The 25,268-nt window shown below is 30.8% G+C and overlaps 1 protein-coding gene across 1 annotated transcript; it reads right to left on the bottom strand.

The window, feature by feature from the left end:
• Positions 1–6,627: 6,627 nt before the first annotated feature.
• On the bottom strand, positions 6,628–22,694 carry LOC148306145 (uncharacterized; the record flags this gene model as incomplete). The annotated part of the gene is made up of 3 exons (XM_088265551.1): positions 6,628–8,122; positions 11,525–11,603; positions 22,517–22,694. Coding segments are annotated over 3 exons (328 nt in total), but the record flags the coding sequence as incomplete, so codon positions are not given.
• Between the last annotated feature and the right edge of the window lie 2,574 nt (positions 22,695–25,268).

The following is a 25,268-nucleotide window of genomic DNA, read 5'->3' as shown; positions in this document are numbered from 1 at the left end:
TGAAGCACTGCATTATATAAACACAGTGTTATCTTGATCGTTAACACATGAATGAAAGGTGATCAGCCTTCTGCTTCAGATACCAGTCCAGAGTAATGTAAAATAAATATAAGAGTGAAAAAATCACTTATATTTATTTGACCCCCCCTTACTCCTGGGAATCAAACCCGGGATCTCTAGTACGGTAGCCGAGCGTGCTGACCATTACACTATGGAGGCGGACATGAGTTGTGGCATAGCATCGCATAATGCCTTTGTTTGGTATCCACGGCAAAAAGAGTATATTAAAAAAAAATGTTTTCTATCTAACCATCATGCTGCTTCACCACAGGGGTAGGCAGAGAATAGAATGCCATACCACTTTGTCTTTACAAACAATCTTCGCTTCTTAAACATTCATGGATCTCTTCATACATACAATCCGATTATTCCGACGACTGACCTGACTAATTTCAAGTATTTCAAATACTTGCTGATGCCACGTTTTCCTCGGTTTTTCTCTGCTTCTATTACCAACCAAATTTGCCTCGTGAATTTGTTTTACTATTCTTTCTTCACCCATTTGATTCACATGCCGAAACCATCTCAACACACCTTTCTTAATTTTATCGATAAAATGTAATCTGATGAAGAAAATATATTAGTTGTTTGAAAAAAGATATCTATGACGATACCTAAAAGATGATTTATTGATCATGATATATTTATATATCTCAATAACCCTTTCTTAATTTTATCAATAAAACATAATTTGATGAAGAAAATATATTAGTAGAAAAAATATATTTGTTACGATACCTTAATGATGATACTGCGAAACTGGCGACGCGGGTTCGATTCCCGCCAAGTGTAAAATAATTTAAAGATAGTTTTATTTAAATTGGTCTGGGTGTTTGTGATGTATTTTTCACATTAACCTTCCCTATCCTTACTATCCTACTTGCATACAAGCCTCTTAAAGAAAAGGCTTTGCGGGTTTTTCCTTAAAAAACATTTATAATGATATATTTATCCTCAATTATTTCAACGCATATTTAAAATGGAACCCCAGGGGGGGTCAAAAAAATATTAATGATCAAGATAACACTGCGTTTATATGATGCAGTGCCCTATGCACCATGGGGTGCGGATTAGGGTTTGAATGAATATTTAAAATATTGCAACTATTTCTTTGGTAATGCATTAAGTAATTAATTGATATTTGGAAAAAGTTGGTTATCACCGCTAGGATCCGATTTTCCAGACGAATTAACTGGATTCGTGATTTCCCCTGGCATGCGCTCCGCTGTGAGTAATAAGGAATATTGTAAATATGATGAAAGTAACTTAGTCAGTAAAGCTGCTCTCGGTATGTAATATGTAAAAATGTATCACAGATAATAAAAGGGGGGAAGTCGTGAAAAATTCTGAAATTGAATAATAACAATGGCATGATGGATTTGTATTAAACATGAATAAAATGGTTTTATTTTTCACACACATACACACATTTATATATATATATATATATATATATATATATATATATATATATATATATATATATATATATATATATATATATATATATATTTAAATATATATATATATATACATATATATATATATATATATATATATATATATATATAATATATATATATATATATATATATATATATATATATATATATATATATACATATATATATATATATATATATATATATACATATGTATATATATATATATATATATATATATATATATATTATATATATATATATATATATATATATATATATATATATATATATATATATATATATATATATATATATATATATATGTATATATATTTTTATATATATATATATATATATATATATATATATATATATATATATATATATATATATATATATATATAAATATATATTTATACATATGTATTTTTATATATATATATATATATATATATATATATATATATATATATATATATATATATATATATATATATATATTTATATATATATATGTACAGTGGGTGGCCAAATTATAAGGGACACTTGTACTTTTTTATAATTTTCAAGTTTAAATTAATTTTTTGGTCAAATTAATTAGTTATAATTATTTTTTCTTACGTATTTTTGTTGCTGGTATCATAATTATTGTTTCAAAGATGTATCAATACTGTGAAATATCAAAAAAGTAAGTTTTTTTTTCATTTGGATGTTGATTGGTGAAAAATGATATTGGTGTGAAGTCAGTTAATATATTTTTAAACCATTTTTGTGTAAGTTTTTTGAGTTCAAGACCATAAAAACGTAAGTGTTGTTTAATCATTTATTAGTTTTGCTTATTCAATAAGTAAATTTCAATTAATATTTAAATAAAATTCAATTTAGTTTGAACTGAACCATAATATTCTCAATTTAAGTATGGGCAAGTCTTCAAACATATCTCCGAGAAAATGTACGGAAGTTATAACCTTACTACTTCATTCCACATATTTCTAGAGAGAAATAGCAGCACTTACAGATGTTTCGAAGTCAGGAGTCCATCGGATACAAAGAAAAATTGATAAAAACCTGCGTCTAGAATCAGCCCGCGTCGGAAAAAAGGCAGAAAAAGCATCACAACTCCGCGTGGTGCCCTTAAAATCAGGGACATCTATTTCCAAAATCGTAAAAAGTCTGTTGATTGTCTAATTGTTGTTGATGTCTGTTGATAAACGATGAAGGAATCAACGTATCTAAAAGGATAGTTCAGAGACGGTTAGTTGAAGTAAATCTAATGGGTCGACGTCCAACCAAAAAACTACGCTTGACTGAGGCATGAAGAAAAAACGACTCCTATGGGCCAAAGAACACCGGAATGTGACTGTTTCGGACTGGAATCGAGTATTTATGACTTGTATTCGTATAATAAATTAAGAAGATAAAAAAAAATATATATTTTTGCAATTATGGTAATACATTACAGGTCTGCTTCTTGGACGAGTGAACATTTAAAATTTTGGTGGGAAAAACTTCATTTTTCCGACGTGGCCCAGGAGAAAAATTCAACCCAGACTGCCTTGTGAAGAAGGTTAAAAACACCCTGTTAGCATAATGTTGTGGTCCGTGATCTCATTTAAGGGTATGGGATACCTCTTTATCATGGAAGGGACCATGAGGCAAGACCAGTACCAGCGAGTACTGAAAAGTCGATTCCAGCCGAGGCTCAAGAACGGTTCCCTGGCGATGAAGAGTATGTTTTAATGCATGACTCCGTATCGTGTCATAAAGCCAGGAGTGTTATCACATTCCTGGCTGAAAAAAACGGGTGTGTTTTGCCTTACTCGGGGAATTAGCTAAATATGAACCCCATTGAAAACCTTTGGGAACTAACGAAACGTGAGATTGCTAAAGAAGTCATCATCACCAAGCGGCAAATGATAGAAACTCTTAACAGAGTATGGCATAATAACCCTAATCTCTGGCACAATGCAAAAATCTGCATTAAAAAGTATGCCCTGACGTTTGGAGGTTGTAATCGGAGCAAAGGGTGTTATTACTAAAAATTAAGATTTTTTTTGAAATTGTTGAATAATCACTTTTTATGATAAAAATAAATTAGTATTATTAAAGGCATGATAATAAAGTTTCTAAATTCTAAATAAAGCACCCCAATCAATAAAAAAATATTCAAAAAACCAAATTATTTGCTCATTAAATTCATTTAATAATGAAAATTACAGGAAATTCGAAGTGTCCCTAATAATATGGCCACCCACTGTATATATATATATATATATATATATATATATATATATATATATATATATATATATATGTCTGTCTACCTCTGAGGAGAAGTGACTTGATGGTTGGTTATTTTATAAACATTTTTATGTCAGGTACAAGTATCAAGTTGTCCTTCCCGCTGAATGTCCAACACCTCTAATTAATGAACTCCCAAATTGTCAATAGTGCGGTCATAAAACATTTAAAAAAGTATGTCAAAAACGTTCAAGTAACTTCAAGTAAAATCATTAAAAATAAATGTTTAAATAAAATCATTAGTATGGCATGTATCAATCAATTTTGGGTGCTTTGCCAATAAAAATAATATTAAAAATAAATAAATAAAAAGTATCAAGTAGGTATGAATCAGTATTAATGTATTCCCAAACCTCTCGAGACATTATTCAGAAGCTACGCCGTGTAATGATAATTTTATTATTGGAGAAAATTTATGAAAATGGTTTAGTGATTTGCTAACTGGTGTTTCAAAGTTTTACCGGCAGGTGGAGTAAAAAGTTTAAAATAATAACTTTTGGGGGGGTCGACGGTGGCAATAAGGTCGTATCGCCGGCATATTTTGTGGAAATTAAAGATTTCCGCTCGACGAATCGTGATTTGAGAAAAAATCTTTTGCATTTATTTCCGCAAAGAAAGCAGTTAACTTATTTCAACTTTATCCATACTTCTGACTTATGATATTTTTGTTCATTGAATTGGAATATTTTACAGTATTTTAGAAAAAGAAACAATAGATTGAAAATCAACATAAATATTCCAATGAAATGAATCTACATATTTTAAATTAATTCATCTCATGTATGTACTAGCGCAAAGTATTACCCCAAAAGGAATATAAGTTGATATCATCAAGAATTTCAAATACTTGAAACTGAACAAGTTAGGGGTCGGAATAATGGGCGGGTATGTATGAGGGGATTCATGAATGTGAAGGAGGCGAAGATTGTTTCTAAAGACAGGTTGGTGTGGCGTTCTCTTCTCTTTGTCTACCCCTATGGAGAAGCGACGTGATAGTCCGTTGGTTAGTTTCGGAATATAACATTTCTACATTTGTTCGCCTCCGTAGTGTAATGGTCAGCACGCTCAGCTACCGTACCGGAGGTCCCGGTTTCGATTCCCAGGGGGGGCGTCAAATAAATATAAGTGACTTTTCACTCTAATATTTATTCAATGTATCCCTGGACTGGTACCTTAAGCGGAGGGCTGATCACCTATCTTTTCATGTGTTAATCGATCAATATGACACTGCGTTTATATAATGCAGTGCACTATGCACCATTGGGTGCGGATAAGGGTTAAAAGAACATACATACAAAAAATATATTACAATGAAATAAAACAACATTTTCGCATTACAGCAATGTTTTTATTTGAAAATGATCACATTATACAAAGCATTTTTTAATCCTATTTCATAATGAAAAAATACTTGATTTCACATAATTATATGAAATTATTTTTATTTTGATTCATACCTAATTAATAATTATTTGGATGGTAAATATCTACTACGTACATTGTGACTAGATATTAAATATTATCAATACAACATTTTTTGCACCTGCAGTAATGGAATGTATTCTGAACACTTTTAGAATCTTGCATTCCTAGTTCGATTGATAATTTTACACGTAATATAACACGTAATACAAAAGTAATATAATGAAACAAAGACATCTAAAAAAATACCAAAAAAATCACGGATACTACAGAAAGATAATATGATCAAAGGCATGGCCTAGGTTTAAGACCAACAAAATCAAGGATGCTACAGAAAGATAACATGATTCGAAAGCATGGCCTAGGTGACGTTGTATATGACAGAAGGACCTGACGACAAGGAGAGCTGACCCCAACAATCTACAAAGACGTTACGAAATAAGTTGGGATAGAGCCAGGAAGAAGAAGAAGTAATATAATATGTAATTAAATATTTTAATCAGAAATGAAAGAATTGTCTTTTATAATATTTAACATTAAATTGGACAACATAATTTTAGGGATATTCCAACAAAAATATTTAATGAAGCTAATTGCCTTTTTTTAATAAATACCACAAAATTGTTCAAAGTCTAACTCTGTAAAGAGTTTCTTTGTCAGTTTTCTCTTTTCTTTAAAAAAAATACTGAAAATATGCCAGTAATGAATGGTAACCCTATTAACTGGAGCAGGTATTATAGTTTCACTGTGGTGATTGGGGAAAATTAACAAAATTAAATTTTTGAATCCTTTAACATTGTACTTTTCAATGAGATGTTATGGGTATATAATATTTTATTACTTATTTTTATTTTTTAATGTTTCGCACATTTAACAAAATCATGTTTAACCCTTAATTTGTACTTACTTATTGTAACTGCAGACAGTTGGTAGAATTTCAAATTGAATTGTTGGGTAATATATCCAAAATAAAACAAGGTTTTTGTTGGATTGAATTCTACATTTATTTATGTATATCTTAATACGTGACGCGTTTCGTCTTCTTAGGACATTATCAAACACCTATGTTTAATAATGTCCTAAGAAGACGAAACGCGTCACGTATTAAAATATACATAAATAAATGTAGAATTGAATCCAACTGAAACCTTGTTTTATTTTGGATATATTACCCAACAACTTAATTGGTACGTTTGAAAAAAACGTAAAAAAACGTAATAAGTAAGGAGCGTCTGTCAAATGCCGATTTCAAAAGTCGTCTTATGAATTTGTACACTATAATTAAAAATGTACTTATTATCAATGAATTGAAGTATAATTTTATTATTTTTAAAATAATCAAAAATTTTCAAATAATACAAATTAAACATGATAGAATTATTCCATTAAAAAAAAACATTTTCATCGAAAGTTTTTTTATCATATAAAATTTAAATATGATTAAATTTCATTAGATATCATTTTGTTAGGTCCTAATGGAAAAGTGTGGCATTTTATAATGTTTAGTGTCTAAATCATTACTTGCACATAAGTGTCCAGAATTTATTCCACTAGGGTACAAACATGTACTTGTTTCTATGTACGCTTATCAACATACACTTTACAAATTGACTAGATTTTTTTGTTCATTTTGTTTTAGTTGAATAACGGATGGCCTGAATACAAATGTTACTATAAATGTTATTATGATCTGACTAATGATAGTTTTTCCTAGTGAAAACTAGATTTGCTATATGTTTTTGTTAGAACTATTTGTAACTGGGGTAAACTAAAATGACCGATAATTTTGTAATGTAACAATACGTTAAGACAAGTTGTACATTGTTCATGTTTTGGATAAAACACTAAAAAACAAAGACATTTTGTCACATATCGCTCACTACTTTCAACAACGTCATAATATATATCAAAAATCGTCAATTTTCAGTTGTGCATGTTTTCGGATTGCCCAGAAAATGTACTATATCCCAGCAAAAGCGGTATATTTTTAACTTAATATTTACCCGCTACATGGCAGAAAGTGTTGTTTTTGCATTTTGAAGAAAATGTATTGTTAAATTATTTTTTTAAATACTAAATATTTTTCAAATAGAGAAAAAAACATTAAAAACGAGTTTAACCTAAAAAGATCTGTTGCACGGTAAAAGTTCAATAAGTGGCTTGATATTTATTTTTAATACATTTTATGAAATTTTTAAACTTTAAAAACGATCTCCTGAAAATTCAAGTTTTTTGATATATATGACGTCGTTGAAAGGAGTGAGTGATATGTATATCTACATTAATATTTTACATTTGTCATTTGAAATAACTACTTAACTACTACTTTTAAGAAATAATATTGCTGATCTCAAGTATTTATTTGTATTCTTAAGTTATTCTCGTTTTTTAACAATATATATATACAAGATAACAGTTTTTTTTTTCAACTAAGAAATTTTATTTATATAATCAGAAAGTCTTTTTTGTCATCTAGTGATGACTGAATAAAACAGTAAGGTATTTCATATTCTTTTTTTATGAAAATGTTGTTAATACTACGAATTTAAATACTAATTTGAGTCACATTTTATAAAAGAAACTCTAATGACTAGTTTGCATAATTCTCGTGATTTTGTTCAATAAATACTAACATCCTTATCATAGACACCACATAGAAAAAACCGTCCTATGCTAAATATCTTTGGCTTTTTTTTCTAAAAAAAAAGTTTTTCAACGATTGCAATATGTATCGTGACCTTATTGGCTGACTTCTGTTATATTAGTAAAAATACTTACAGTTATAATGTTATTTTATGTTATGTTATGTTATGTTATGTTATGTTAGTAAAAATCTTCATCCAGGAGACCGCATTCCACTGCTACTTGTTCTGCCGACACAGGATTGAGGAACTCTGAAAAACGAATTTTCAAAAATATAAAACGAGCTTAAAAAAACATTTAGGAGCTTTCAATGTGAAGAAAGTGCTTGGAGAGGACCTTACATTGTTGTTAACTGAGATTGTGTAAATGTCTTAATTAAAAAATAGTGACACACATTCTTTAAAAGGACATTCAGTGAGGTTTAACCTATATGTATGCATTTGAAATAGGATGCATTATATATTTAAATCGTAATGTATTACTTCAAGTACATTAAAGTGCCTTTATGATGTGAAATGGTAAATTTAATTAAAATATTTAAAAAATTAAAAAATAAAAAATAATTTCGTTTTTATTATTTACACAAATATTTCAATTTCATACTACATATTTCTGTGAGCCTAAGCGGCTCATTATTAGAAATGGGTATCAAATTGTGGTACAGTGGGTTCGAACCGAGAAACTCTGACTTAAGAGTCCGCGACACTAACCACGAGACCAAAACCCGACACAATAAATATTTTAAATATAACATATTTTAAAATAAACTGCATCACAAGTATGCGCTTTTTTGTACAAAACAAAATCATGTCCATTTTTTCAAATTACGTATTTGCGTTTTACAAAAACATTGTGGTTCTATAAATAATTATTTATTCAATATTACCCTGGACTGGCACCTGAAGCGGAGGGCTAATCACCTTTCCTTTATATGTAAACGATCAAGATAACACTACGTTTATATGATGCAATGCCTTATGCACCATTGGAGTGCAGATAATGGTTTGATTTTTTATTTTGATTTGAAATAATTGGAATAATATTTCAGTAGAACGCATAGTTGAATAACTGGGTCATTTCTATCGCAGGTTACCGTTGGATTTTATAATGTGAATATTTAGTATGAATTCTTATAGTCGATACACATACGCGTGTGTGTGCGTGATACACGAAAACAACAAAGGTACCTGCTACTCTTGACCTGTTTATTATTTATTTAGTTTTGTCTCGTGAATTCCCCCCAAATTTTTATGTTTTCTGAAAACAGCTGTCTTGATTAGTTCTCATAAATTGTTATTTTTAAAATATTATAGTAAAGTAAATAAATGAACATCGTCACTGTAATTTATGACGTTCGTGAATAAACAAATTATTACATAATTTGATAAACTCTACAGCAAGCTGAATAAATTTAAAATCGCCAATCCAGCTAAAATAGCTTTATATAAAAATCAGTAAATAAATTATCGTAAGTCCCTTTCCATTTTGAATCAAATATGGCATCATTGTCTGTGCTCAAATCATTTTATTAATTTAAATAATTTATAACTTTTATATTTACACTGTATCTTTTTACTGTCTCTACATCCGATTATTTTTTTATATCTTGTAAGTACCAATAGGTAACCAAGCAGTTCTTATTTCGATATCGGTGTGAGGCTGAAAGGTATTTAATATTATGTAAATTTACTCGTATTTCATAAACTTACATTTTTTTTACGAGCATTGCATAACAATATCATTTTGCCCTTAAAGTAGTATTTTATAAAAATGGCACTATGTAAATTAAACAAATTTATTTTTACAACATTTTGAGTGTGTCCAATTTATTTTTACATCTCACCAATAGATGTCTCTAGTGAAGTTCTAGTGATTCAAGAACAAGGTTTTTAAATTGGTTCATATATATAGAACTTCCAAGAATTTGAGTAGTGTGATTGTCAATTACGGGCGGAATTGGTGAATGTTACACGTGTGTAAAGTGATCACCTAAACCAGCCTATGACGGTCGTCAGCCCCGTAAATGCCCAAACATCCATATTCTTCTTCATCTTTGATGAGATGTCAAAAGATAAATTTATTTTTATTTTTATTACTTTAAAGTCTCCTCTGAATATCTACTCGTGAATTTGGAGATACAAGGCTGAGAAAATAACACGGCCATACGAAACAATGTCACGTACGACACAAAAATATTTTACATTATACCATAAGTACGGTAATTGTCTGGTAATGCTTTCCTCTGTTATTATCTAGTGTGTCGTTCGCACTTGTTATTGGCCATATGTCGGACCCCACTGAAAATTCAACACTGGTTTACAATCCCAGGGAAAACCAATAGTTTTGCGAAAACTAGTTTCTGAAGACAACTCGACAATATGTAGGTAAACCACGTTTGTGGCAAAGGATCAACATATATTACCTCGCGCCATAGGTACAATAATTGTCTAATAATGCTTTCCTGGGTTACTATGCCGCGTGCCATGAGCACGTCTTGCCGGAATTTCAGCTACCACTGTATAAATGTAGACACTGGTAATCATTTCCCCGTGTTTCGTCAAGATGAAAATTATATTTTCTATGAAATTCTATGCTTGTATATGTTAAATATCCTAAAGGAGAATAAAGTAAATTGGTGTTGATGTCAAAACCTTTTTTTCAGCATAAAAAACGGAGAAATGGGAATAAACGATCATTTAAAATTAAAAAAAACTACGTCATTTGCATAGTTTTTAGAAGATTTTATCATATATTTGATTCTAAAACTTGTGCTATTTGAGCAGGGTTGCCACATATTTGATCTTAAAATAAATTGGTGATTTTCAAACCATTTTTCAACATCGAAAATAGCAAAATGGGCTAAAACGGTACTTTAAAAAAACTAAGTCATTTCCATAGTTTTTCTAAGATTTTATTTGCATCTATGTTTGATTCTAAGACTTGTGATATTTCTGCAGGGTTGCCTCATTTTTGATTTTTAACCGGATTAATTATTTAAAATCAAATCCAATTTTCAATAAATAAAAAAGGTAATATCTGTATTAACATCAGCATACACAACAGTTCCTAGCTGTCTCGAGTTCACTGGGAAAAATATTGTAATTTCTTGAAGCAGTTTACTTGGTATCGGACTATGAAAATAGCTGACAATATAACGACAGCTTGAAATGATCTAATGAGATTAGGTTCGGAATGTTAGAGGTGTCAGGTTTGAATGCGACCCTGACCGCTTCAAGCTGCCAGTATACTTTTGCACTTAAGGCCTAGTATTCGTTAAATATCAACTTAATTTTCTTTAAACCCAGGTAACATTTAATGCACTTGTTTTTTTTAAACATCGTAAGTATTTGTATTTAAAAAGATAAGTTTTTTAAAATTAATATCTGGTTTTAATTTAGTAAAAAAATGCATATTCTAAAAAACAAAACAAAAAATCCAAAATGTATTCCAAATATAATATTGGTGTGAACTGACATCCAGCACTATACATTGTCAGAAGCTAACTAAATTTGTTAATTGCGAATATGGCCTCAACTTCTAATTTTGGTTTCAACGTTGTTATATTATATTATATCGTTTCGAAATACGTAAATAGACACCAAATACTAAAAATAAAAAAAATAAATACTGAAATGTAACTATTAAATACAAACCTGTAGAGTGATGCTGTAATATGCTGGCTGCTGCCGCAGCAACTTCCTGCTCCAAATTCTGTGAAGCCTGAAGTCTTCTCTGAAACATGAAAAAAATGCAACTGTTATTTTTCAATGAATTTGTTTCAAATTGTTTTTTGTTATTTTTCCGATAATATGGGAAGAAAATTATCAGTGTTAGTCAGTTGTGATCCCGTGGTAGTGTAGCGGCTTAACGATCTTAAAATCTTTTGTTCGATACTCGCTCTGCCACAGCTTTGTTTCATTCATTTTTTTAACAGTAGGTATACTCAATTGATAATACACTCAAAAGAAAACAAATATTTGTTGTTTTCATATTCGTTTAATGTTTTTTTTAATGTAACAAAAGTATTTTAAATTTAAATATTTTTTTATGACCGTATAACAACAATTATGTTTAGACATAATTAAACGTATTAAATAAATATCTAATAACTGTTATGTGTTACTTACTAAATACCACTTTTTCTTAAAATCTATTATGACACGTATTTTGATGTATTCCGCATCATTTTCAAACACTGTATAACTTACTACTACGGAAAACTTAAATTAAAAATGGATAGATTTTACAACAAAGTGACTGCCGAATTAATCAATGAAACTATTTTGTAATTTTAAAATGTGTTTGGGGACATTCAATTTACAAGATTATTCGAATATAAGTAAAATCTAGTACTTAAAATTTAGCTCCGATTCGATTTTCCATTTCGACCCCTACGTGAAAAACTTATTGTAGTAAATGTCTCTCTTCACATTTCCTGGCCTGGGTCAAATTGGGGTAACAGTAAGGTGACCAGTCGTTTAAAGATCACCGAAAAGTAAGAACATTTCCCAAAAGAGATGAGTGGGAAGTCGCTTCATCTTATTTAATGTAGGTACCTGTCTGGCGTCAAATCGCTGCCCGAACTCACGTGAACTATCACGAAACGTCGTATTTCATTGTAGATAGGGAAGAAAAATATATGTCTTTATTTTATCACCCTGTCTTTTCCAATTCCGAACTCTTATTTTTATCATTTTTCTAACGCAGTAGCCATTACCATGAAAAAACTACCCATTTATTGAACTTAGGACGTTCATAGTCAGATCAAAATTTATACCCACGAGTTGTAAATGTAGGCTAAAGGATCTTCAAAATGTAAAATCTTTTTTTATTAACGAAAGCCGAAAACTTTAATATCTTTCAATATGATTCTGACCAATATGTATCTATCATTAGAATCCTTACTATCCATCAATCCTCCTCCCTTAGTTTTTCCCTCTACCTCCTTCCCTAAACTCCCTTTTTCTTTTGCCTTCCTTATTATCATCAATTTGTAACTTGTGTTTTTTTTAATGTTCAAGTACTGTCTACCCTCTGAATACAAACAGCTATATATGGTATCAAACATTTTGACTAATATCACTAGTCTGTTTTTGTTTTGGTTGGAAGATATGACTTTTTAGCAATAAACACTCGCCAATGTACTTATTTCTTTTCTGTACATAAAGTTTAAATAAATAAATATTAAATGGTATGCAATGCGAAAAATTAGAGATTGGATAACATTTGCTAAATACATTTCAGGAGTTTTTGTTGTTGTTAAAAATTGATTTTCAAAACATATTTTTAAAATACCTCCAGTATAATTATGTCTAAATTAGTAGATTTTGTAAAAGCACATGTCGTTGAACTCTGCACTGTTGTGGATGTACGTAATGAAATTGAAAATGAATCTTCTCGCCTAAAGCGTTCAAAAGCAGTTAAATCTCTCGGTTTTCTGTATCATTATCCCACCTTCACAGTCCTTATCGTTCATGGTATCAAAACGATTACTCAACAAAGCGCCTACTCGGGAAAGGGAATTGTCAAGATAAGTACGTAACACATCCGATAAATGGATTCAGAATAATGAACACATAAGACAAAATCACATATCTTCGAGGGTACAATGGCCTTCCCGACAAAATATGCGCTTATTCAAAAGAATTAAAGTTAGATCATCAAACCAACATTACTTTCAAGGACTTAAAAAATATCCGAAGGAAAAATATCGCGTAGAATAAAAGTTTTTACATTTAATATAAACACATAACCTAAAAATAATATTGTTGAAAATATGAAAAAAATAAAAAATAAAATAAAATAACAAAAACAAACAAAACAAGACGAGACATCTAGATATGTCGCATATTGGCGATAGCTAAGGGAGCTGTTGTGGCCAATTATGTTTTTAAATACATGTGTGTGTGTGTGTGTGTGTGTGTGTGTGTGTGTGTGTGTGTGTGTGTGTGTGTGTGTGTGTGTGTGTGTGTGTGTGTGTGTATATATATATATATATATATATATATATATATATATATATATCTTTATTTATATATATATATATATATATATATATATATATATATATATATATATATATATATATATATATATATATATATATATATATATATATATATATTTATATATATATATATATATATATATATATATATATATATATATAAATATATATATATATATATATATATATATATATATATATATATATATATATATATATATATATATATATATATATATATATATATATATATTGAAATAGCGGTAGCATTTGAATTTTCCAATCTTTGAAAAAGTGAGTTGAAATGCGTGTTGATGGAAACTCAACTCCTAAATATTGGTAGCTACATATTTACTCGTGTATACCGATCAGCGGGCACTTGATAGGGCGCGCACTCAACCTTGCAAACCATTTAGGGGCGATTTGCCGACTTATCGAACCGAATCCGTTACACACCAACCGCCATATCGATCATAGACAGATTAAACATTAATATGTCGTACTTTGATTACAATACATACTGATTGCCTCAATTCGCCGATACTGGTCTCATTCCGCCGACGGCTGATTGCTGATTACTTAATAACTTTGAATTTATGACAAGCGATCGTTATGCATGTAATGAATAGAATATTAAATATTGCGTTTCTCATGTGATTAAAATCTATTAAAAGAGTTTCTGCTTAGTAAAAGGCTTCATTCTTCAGTCTCTAGTGAAGTTCTAGTGATTCAAGCACAATGTTTCGAAATTGGATCATGTATACATATATAGAACTTCCAAGAATTTAGTAGAATAGAGTAGTGTGGTTGTCATAATGAGTAGAATTGGTGAATGTTACACGTGTGTAAAGTGATCACTTAAACCAGCATATGACGGTCGTAAGACCCGTAAATGCCCGAATTTCTATATTTTTCTTCACCTTTGTTGAGATGTCAATAACTCCTATAATTGGAGATAATCCAGATCTCTGAACAAGTATTTGGACACACGCTGTAGTAAAAGAATATTGATGCGAAATTTTTGCGCACGGAGACAATCTAGAGAGTAATGAAGATTTTTTTTTTCAAAACAAAATAACCAATTAATTTTTTTATTTGTATTTATAGTGAAAACAAACAAATTTTACTAGTGAAAAAAGATGGATTAAAAATATTACTAAACATAGAAAATATATATACAGTTAATATAACATTGCCACTGTTAATACGAGGAAGTAGTAAAAAAATATTTTTGCGTGAAAACGAAAAATAATGAAATGTGAGATGGCGAATTCTGACCACATTTGACGTATTTTTCTAGAGAACTTTCAGTTCTCTAGAAAAAAATGTACTTTCATAATGTATTGAAATCTATTATTCATTGTCTAAATAATCCCAGCTTACATTTTTTTTAAAATCTTCTTTGGAGCTCTAAATCTTTATATAACATAAAACTATAAATATAAAATAGAACCTTACCTTATACTGTCTAATCGTCATAAACTATAATCTACAAAAAAATGTGATGTTAATTGCACAAATAAAAATCCTTTCTCAAAGCTTTCACACTAAGCTGAGCAATAACACGGAGCCAAGTAAAGAACAATAATTGCGCATGAAAGCCTTGTTTGCATCCAATTAAGGATTTTCGCCTTTTATGCAGGAAAATTTTCACTGATTTCACAAATTTCCTGAGCAGATACGATAGATATAACGAATTGCAACTTGCATTCGACAATATCTTCGATCGACAACAGCGAAATTGAAAATCTTGTGGATAAATCTAATAAAAATCCCATTTCTATGTCACAGATAATTTCATCGAAGTATTTCGGCTAGTTAATACATTTACACTGGTTGTATTACATATTTATATATATTTATTGTATGTATCACCATTTTAAATGTTTATTTTTTTTACACTTATATGTTTTCTTCTTCTTATTATTTTTGTATATCCTAAGGATCTGTGCCTCCGCCTGTCGCTCTTGGGATGTTGACTCCCAGCTGTCCTTCCACCTTTCCGGAGGCCTGCCTGGGGGTTTGCTTCCTTCAGGGTTTTCTTTGAAGGGCGATACTTGGAAGTCTGTCTTCTGACATTCTGTTTATATACTCATTCCAGTATCTACTTCGTTGTCGTCCCCACCTCACGATATCCTCCGTCTTACACATGCTCCGGATGTTGGTGTTTCTTACTCGGTCTCGCAATGTGTTTCCGGTAATAGATCGGAGAGTCTTCATCTCGGAGGCGGAGGTTCGAAGTCGAGATTTCACTTATATGTAAAGAGTCAATAACTAGTACGAAAAGTCTTCTTTATTCTCTTGAATGCATCTTTATATTCCTATTTATTGTAAAAACAGCAATAAAAACTCCACACCCCCTACCCCTCTAACTCCAAACCTAACTTAATTACCCATTCCTTACACCCTCCCACTCACCTTACTATGAGTATTTCAATGTCTTTAAAATTAGTACATGTTTAACCCTGATGATGACAAGGTTCATGTCGAAACCGGTTGGAGAAAAAATGTACAAATAAAAAAGTGGTTAAAAATAAAGTTGTTTTTTTTTTTATAAATTGTTTCTTATAATTATATTTTATCTTAATAGTAAATATGACGTTCAAAATAAAAAGTATAATGAATGAACTGAACTTTGTCCAAAAAACAGCAATTATTATGTATTATATAATGAATAGTTTAGTCTCCAATCATTATTTATGGAACCAAAGTGCGAATAAAGAGGCATGTCCACTACCCGGAATTACACGGAATTTTACCGTCCGGTACGTCAGTTAGCGTTTTAAAACGACGATTGGCTTGGATTGGCTTGTGCTTTTGTCCATATTTCTTCGGATCGTTGCTCTTGATCGGTGCGTGAGTACGTTGCGCGTAAATTCGATCACGCTAAAGTAGTCGTTTTCATTTTTTAAAACCGGACTGCCGGACGGTGAAATCCCGCGTAGTGGACAAACGCCCTAACAGTGTCTTTACCCTGATTGTTTTACATTAAAATTCAGAATAAAATAATTAATCATTTAAGTTAACTTTTTAAAGAGGAACGGTCGTTGCTTTCTGAACACCACTCGTAAGAACTGCCGAATAATGGAGTACGGCTCTAGGTATCTAATACAAATAAATTGCGGTCAAGTTTATTTCAAATTAAGTAAAGTATGTAGCCTCCGTACAAGAATACAGCCCCGGCTAATGAGGAACCGTAAAACTGCCTCCAAGTCGTATCTAATTTTGTAAATGTTTTTACACGCTTTACGGCATTGGGGCTCACTCAAACTGGACCTAAATGCGACATTTATTAACCTAAACGAAGTAAACTTGATAAACCGTAATAAAATGAAAACATTGTTTAGTAATCTGGAAACGTCAATAAGAATACAAAAATATCCAGAGTTATTTTCACAAACAAAAAAAACACATTTTGCATAAAACCCACCTAAAATGACTCAATCCACAAATCGTCTATAATAGTCTGATTCAACCTCTTTTTTTTTTTAATATATAAAGCGAACAACTCGGAAATTTATCATCCTTTTCATGTTTCTCGATTTGAATCCACTATTATTTTACTTATTTTATTTTATCATTGGGAATATATATATATATATATATATTTATATATATATATATATATATATATATATATATATATATATATATATATATATGTGTGTGTGTGTGTGTGTGTGTGTGTGTGTGTGTGTGTGTGTGTGTGTGTGTGTGTGTGTGTGTGTGTGAGTGTGTGTATGTGTGTGTGTGTGTGTACAAAAATATATCCTCACTGAGTTTTGTTTGTGCCGAGGACATATTTAACAACATTTTAAAACAAAATCTTTATTAGCTTCTTTCCTGTCATAAGTCATCCAATAATGGATGACGTGGCCAAATGACACAATCTTTCTAGTTTCTAACCATCTCCATTTTACATGTATCCATACGATATGTACTGTTTTCTGCACGAGTAAATCTAACTCTAGGATTTGATACAAGTAACCTACATGATTGTTATACGATTGCAAGAATGGCTAAGATCATTAACTAATCATAAAAATGGTATTCAATTTTTACATTTACAAAAAAAGTTTTCAATCTGTTGTCATTTGCAGATACAGAAACCGACATTTTGTTTTCTAAAATCTCTGTATACTGTAAAATCTACAATTTAACGAATTAATAATTTTACAAAACTTTTTCAACCACAATTTTTTTTAAGATACTTATTTGAGAACTTATAGCATCACCGAGAAAATGTAACAATTTCAAAGCAATGAACAAACTAATATTCTTAAAATATTCAATAAAAAGCAGCTTGAGTATTCTGCAAGACAGGAAAACTATGCCTTTATGGTACTGTAGTGGGGATGTGATCCTGGTAAACGTTTTTACTCCAAAATGTTGCTAATTTTATTTCGGAATATCAAGAAAATAGAATTCAGTTTATAACGCAATGAAGAAGTTAAGCGTTTTTGTTTGCTTGTTAATAGACTATCTTAATAACTAAAAAATATTTTTAGGTGCGTATTAAAGTTTTTTTTACTGCGGAACTTAACATGAAAATGCGTACAACGTCCGCATAACTAAAAACTAATATTAAGTTATTTGAGTCAATTATATCAAAAGGGAACTTTTCCTTAAAAAATAGTTTTTATGACCGATACTTAAAGTGTTCCCTTTTTCGGAAGACATTTTCACTTGGTATAGATACCAAGTAGGACACATCGCTCACTCCTTTCAAGAACGTCATAAATCAAAAATCGTTAATTTTCAGTTGTGCATGTTTTCGAAATGCCCAGAAAATTTACTTAATCCCAGCAAAAGAGGCATATTTTTAACTTAATATTTACCCGCTACAGGGCAGAAAGTGTTGTTTTTGTATTTTGAAGAAAACATATCGGTTTTTTTTTAAATACTAAATATTTTTCAAATGGAGAAAAAAACCTTCATGTTTTAGCTAAAAAGTTCAGTAAGTGGCTTGATATTTATTTTTAATACATTGTATTATATTTTTAAACTTTAAAAACGATCTCCTGAAAAATCATGTTTTTGATTTATGACGTTCTTGAAAGGAGTGAGCGACATGTGACATCGCAAATTCAATCAGAAATAATTTGTTCATTTTATCGTACATTTCGGAGAACTTTCACGATCCAATAAATCTTTAAAAATACCATGCGAAGAATTTTTTTTTAAATACACTTTTGGTATTTTTGAACTTTCTCACTTGATTTAGTCTATCTAAATTATTTAGTCATTCTCGTAAGTTCAAATCACCTGCCCTAAGCCGGTAATTGGCAAAACAAAGAGAGGGCTTTCGATTCGATTAGGGATACTTAATTAAGTACATCGGGAGCAATGGGATAGATAAAGGACTAAGGAACTAACATAAAATCAAACCAAATTGCCCACTTATCCGCACAGGAATAAAATCACCGCTCTTTTATGAGTTTTCCGAAATACTTCACATCAATGTACGAGAGCTTTGCGTGAAGTGTGTTGCGTTGACTTTTATTAAGGTACGCATGACTAAGCATTTGGTTGCTTCATTTCATTAACACTGATCGACATCAAAATTTGCAATTTATAATTTATTGTTTTTCTCAGGAAGCTCGTACGTATTCGCAGTACCTTGTAATGCCAACATTCACAAGCTTGTGCGACTTTGAGTAAGCAACCCCGAATGCCATACTAATTTCTGCTATTTTCCTGTATTACATTTTCCATAAGACAGTAATAATGTATTTTTATTCTGAACTTCTTCAATTACACCATCTGTATCCATCAAACATATTCCACTGCCAGAGCAAGACTGATTTACCTTGCCCTCAAATAGTTTTGATCATTTTATTTTTTGACATCTCATCAAAGATGAAGAAGAATATGGAAGTCTGTGCATTTACGGGGCTGATTACGTAAATTACGTAAATGCCCAGACTTCCATATTCTTCTTCATCTTTGATGAGATGTCAAAAATAATATGAAAATAACTCCTGTGATTGGAGATAATCCAGATTTTATGAACAAGTATTTGGACACACTCAAAATGTTGTAAAGTTATTGATCAACTTGACACTGCTTCCATCCTGTGTCCTGTGTACCATCTGGGCGTAGATGAGGATCAAAGAAGAGGAAGAAAATAGATTCATTATACATATTACTAGGCTCGGATTAAACACACCTCTATATATTTTAAGATACCGCGTATAAATTTTCAAAAACAGATAAACCTACCTTTTTTCGATCAGCGCTATTATTTAGTACCCATTTATATTCGTAACCCTTAGAGCAGTGTTCCGCAAAGTGTGTGCCGTGGCACACTGGTGTACCGTGGTGATTAGTTGGTGTGCCGCGGAAAAACGTCACTTACCGATAAACGAGCAAGATGAATTCATGGAACTAAAAACTGATCGGACTTTAAAACTCAAATTTTCCGAAACACAGCTTTCACATTTTTGGTTGCATAAAAAAAATCATATCCACTGCTTTCAAAGCGATCTATTGCAATTATTTTACCATTTGCCACTATTCTTACTGGTGCGGATCGGGATTTTCGACTCTAGTTGCTATTTTTTTAAAGAGAACGCCTGTGGACGATCAACGAAGAGATGAGAGCAGCCTTATCAACACTTGCTCCAAAATTTAATTAGTTAAGTATATTTATTAATATATCGTAGTCATACAAGACAAAGTGACCGAGTGCACTTGTTTACAAAAACGTGATCATTGACTATTTGATATCTTACTAGCCTTAATATTACCCTGAAAAAATCCCAAAGCGATTTTGAACTTGGAAGTATAATATATTGATTTGTTAAAAATGAAAAACTGCATTGATGTTTTTTTCTTGTCAAGCAAAAGTGACTTACAATGATTAAAAAAAAACACTTGTTTTTTACCACTTGAGTTTTATTATAGACTACATGTTTCAGAAGTTAAACTTCCATCATCGTCTAATATAACTAAAATATAAAATATAAAATTGTTCTATAAATAAGGAGAGGGGAAAGTATATTTTTCATATTACTTTCCCCTTTCCTTATTTATAGAACAATTTTATATTTTATATTTTAGTTATATTAGACCTGAATGATGGAAGTTTAACTTCTGAAACATATAGTCTTTAATGAAACTCAAGTGGTAAAAAACAAGTGTTTTCTTTAATCATTATAACATGTCTTACCACAAAGTTAATGCCGAAACAATAAATAAAAGTGACTTAAATGACCCTCCTGAACATTTTATGTTTTGTTAGTTGGTAACTTTCTCCTGTACGACTACGATATGTTTTCGCATATTATTAATTTTAATAATTAATCAATATTAAATAAACTTTGTTTTTATCTTTGGTGTACCTCTAAAATGTATTGATTTGGCAGGTGTACCTTGAACAAAAAAAGTTTGCGGAACACTGCCTTAGAGACCAAATTTTCGTAAAATAAAATAAACAGTGTAACCGTCGGTAAGTATCTTATCTGCAACGAACTCGCATAAGTTGGTAAATGTCTGTGGAATGTTTATCAGAGGTTCTGAGAATACTGCGACGTAAACAAACTAAAATATACAATATTATGTGCATGACTTATACGGTACATATACATCACAGTCGGGTTGCCTCGGAGCAATGAGCTTTGGGAGCTTTATCGCATCTCTCCAAATATATTAATATTTTTACACAGCTTCTGATAACTTTTCTCTTGTTGGATGAATGTTTGCGGTCGAAGTTCAAATATTTCTTATTATTTTGTTAATTAACAAATACCTGTAACTACAATAACTTCTTACGAAATCTTTACAAATCATATCGTCGTTCGGCATGCTATACCGCGAATTCTAATTTTTTTTCAAAAGTGACCTTTTAATGCCGTTCGATTTGTTATCCTTTTCTCCGTAATTGTGTATACTCAGAATATCCTAATTTTGTATGAATCGTCATGTTTAAGGGCAAAATGTAACACTGCGTATGTCGTCCGCACTGCAAATATGGTATGTCAATAACTTTTTTCGCTTCCCTGAAAATTTTGTTTTTTGTCACATACGCGGTGTTGCATGCCGAACGACGATATTATAGAGAGTTTAGTGAATTAGCAATTTTAAAAAAAATGACAAATTGCTCCGTTATTATATTTATTTATGGCAATCATACTTGTATTCAGAATTCAAATTTGCAAGAACGTTTCTTTTCTGAGATTTCCCGTAACGAAGACATATTTCAAAATATATTTATACGTAATAAAATTTAAAAAAATAGTCACTAGTTTGTCAAAAGTCATGCTTAATTAACGTTTAATCAGAGGGTAACTTAAAATTTACACAGAAGAAGAAAATAGCTAAACGATTTAATTTGTTATAAAAATCGTTGATTTCAAAACGTGTCCACATATTCTCTTAATTTAAAAAAATATATATAAATAATAAAAAATAATAATAAAAATTGTGTTGTTAACAACATTTTGAGTGGGTCCAAACACTTGTTCACTAATCTGGATTATCTCCAATAATGATTTACAAATTTCGTATTCTTTTCAACTATGTTGAGATGTCAAAATAATGTAAAAAATTATTCCTAATTGGAGATAATCCAGATTTATGAACAAGTATTTGGACACCCAAAATGTTAAAATTTTAAATTAAAATTTGTCATTCTCACCGCTTCGCAAGAGGCTAATACTCTGTCCAGGGTGGCGCTGGAGGCTGCGATGGTCCAGAGGTGCCCCGCCCCCCGCGCCGCCTTGGCCCCCTTCCTGAAGTGAGGGTTGATGGACAGATTGTGCCGCACCGAGTTCTTCCATCGATCATCCTGCGGCTTGAAGTACGGAAATCTCTCGCTGCAATAACACATTTATTTTTGTAAAAGAAAACACTTGCTTTTTACCACTTGAGTTTATATTATTATGACGACTAGTTTCGGTACTAGCTTCGCAAAAAGGATGCCAGCTGACGGATTGTTGCTTTTCTAACATGAATAATAATTTGTGGTACCTGAATCAGTGCACATATCACTTAATCCTTTCATCAGCGTCATATATCAAAAAACTTGATTTTCGGGAGATCGTTTTTAAAGTTTAAAAATATAATAAAATGTAATGAAAATAAATACTAAGCCACTTATTGAACTATTTACTGTGTAACAGATCTTTTTAGATAAAACCTGAAGGTTTTTTCTCCATTTGAAAAATATTTAGTATATTTAAAAAAAATCATTAAACAATACATTTTCTTCAAAATGCAAAAACAACACTTTCTGCCCTGTAGCGGGTAAATATTTAGTTAAAAATATGCCGCTTTTGCTTAGATACAGTAAATTATCTGGGCATTCCGAAAACATGCACAACTTAAAACTGACGATTTTTGATAAATGACGTTCTTGAAAGGAGTGAGCGATATGTAGTTCCAAATAAGCCAATTATTTTTCTACGAAAATACAAAACATAAATACAATAAAATAAAAAAATTCTCAACACAAGATACGAGGAATTAATACGCCCAACAATTTCAATAAATATCATGAAACAAGTTATATAAGTCGGTTTTATAACTAAGTTTATTGGTTTTATCAGCTCCGCTTGAGGCGGCTTTTGGTTATACCATACAAAATTCCATACGAATTGCGCGTAAGTAGGTTCTCCTAGTAGAATATATTTTTATAACATACTCACTACCTTAAAATGCTTATAACTGATGGGACCAATAAGTACGGATAAAGAAACTCATTTTTCTAAAATGAGAAAATCACAAATATTGTGAGGCAATCATAAGTTTAAACTCTTAATAAAATCAGTATTTTTCTTCATAAGGCGTCTTACCTCGACCTTTTTCAGCAGTCCTATATATATGTACAAACCTATAAAGAATTTTATCAGTTCAGCATGATTGAAGCTAATGCTTTAATCATACTTTAATAAGCAAAAGTAAAATTCTGAAAAACGGCGTCTACTTTGACCCTAAGTCAACTTAGGTTCAACCACCCATTGATTAAAAGGCAATTTCGACACACTTTTTTGCCTTTGACAGAAAACCGACGAGAAATGCGTCATACTAATAAAAATACTTCATTGCGTTCACATTTTTATTTTAAAAGTTAGTTGGTACAATTAGTAAATGTTGATTTATTAAGGCCGAGCATTCTTTAAGTCGCAACTTAATTTTCTCTGAATCCAGGTAACATTTTAAGTGATTGAAGTTTTTCTGCGAATTAATTTTATGGTTTTGAAAAGAAAAGAGAGTTATTGAAAGTTGAGGAATTGAAAAATACATTTTTTATGTATATTTTTGTAAAACAAAAAAAAACAATGTAGATCAAAAAAATCGGTCGTGTACAGACATGTGACCTCTCTGGTGGTCTCCGGTGGAATGAATGCGACTTAACGAATGTTGGGCCTTTGTATGCAGAGTGCATTATACCACTATCCGCACGCTATTCTTTTTCTTCGCTTTTTTTCGTTTTTTATTCTAAAAAAATATTAAATTAATTATCTTTTAATATCTCTTATTATGGATGCTCTTAGTATTCATTTATGAAGCTTTTTATCATTTTCTGCTAGCTCTGTCATCCCCATGAGTTTCCTCAAAATATATTGTTAGACTTCTCCTTTATACCCATACCGAGAATTTATTGAATGTCTTTCGTGTGTCTTTATATTTTGTGTAAGTAAAGAAAGAATGCTCTTAACGTTTACGCAAGTTACAATTAAAGTATTTTTTCTAATGCAATCAAAATTCTGTTTTAGGTTTTTAAAAAGAACGCAAAAGTTATAATTAAACCATCAAAACTTTGGTCATATCTTGTGGTATTAATTAAAAATAATTATTTACTTCAACTTGATTTTTCCCAGAAACCACAATACAATATAAAGTATATAAATGTAGGTACCAAGTACCTACTATTCCCTTTTGCGCAGTGGCCAGATATTATACAGGTTTTCTAAGCCGAAGCGCCAGTGGTATCAAACCTGCATTTAATTTAATAGCGCTTGTCCTTAAAAGTATTTTCAAAAATTAAGAATACTTGTTAACCCTTAACCCTTTGTACTCCGTTGTCGCCGTCACAGAAAATGTTCTAACTCCGATGGCGCCGCAGTGGCGACATAAACAATAAATATACATTCATCAAGAAAATCGCCAAAATAATGGCGTAAACTCTTTTTAAAATCCGGAGAAAGACGAACAAGTGCACAAGCCAATCATCCGTTTTTTCATGCTAACCGGACTGCCGGACAGTAAAATTCCTTGTAGTGCACAAGCGCTCCAAGGCGGCCGTAAGCCCTGTAAATGTCCAGACTTCCATATTCTTCTTCACCTATGTTGGGATGTCATCAAATAATGGAAAAAAATCTTGTTTATTAATTGAAATAAATCGCGACACACAGTTTGATAGTCTGTACTACGATTCATTTTACGTC

The sequence above is a fragment of the Brachycentrus maculatus genome, unplaced genomic scaffold, assembly GCF_059751285.1.
Source record: "Brachycentrus maculatus isolate JH-2025_06_01 unplaced genomic scaffold, ASM5975128v1 h1tg000249l, whole genome shotgun sequence".
In the NCBI taxonomy this organism is placed as follows: domain Eukaryota; kingdom Metazoa; phylum Arthropoda; class Insecta; order Trichoptera; family Brachycentridae; genus Brachycentrus; species Brachycentrus maculatus.
Note: the sequence above shows the minus strand (reverse complement) of the source record. Positions and strands in the feature narration are given on the sequence as shown.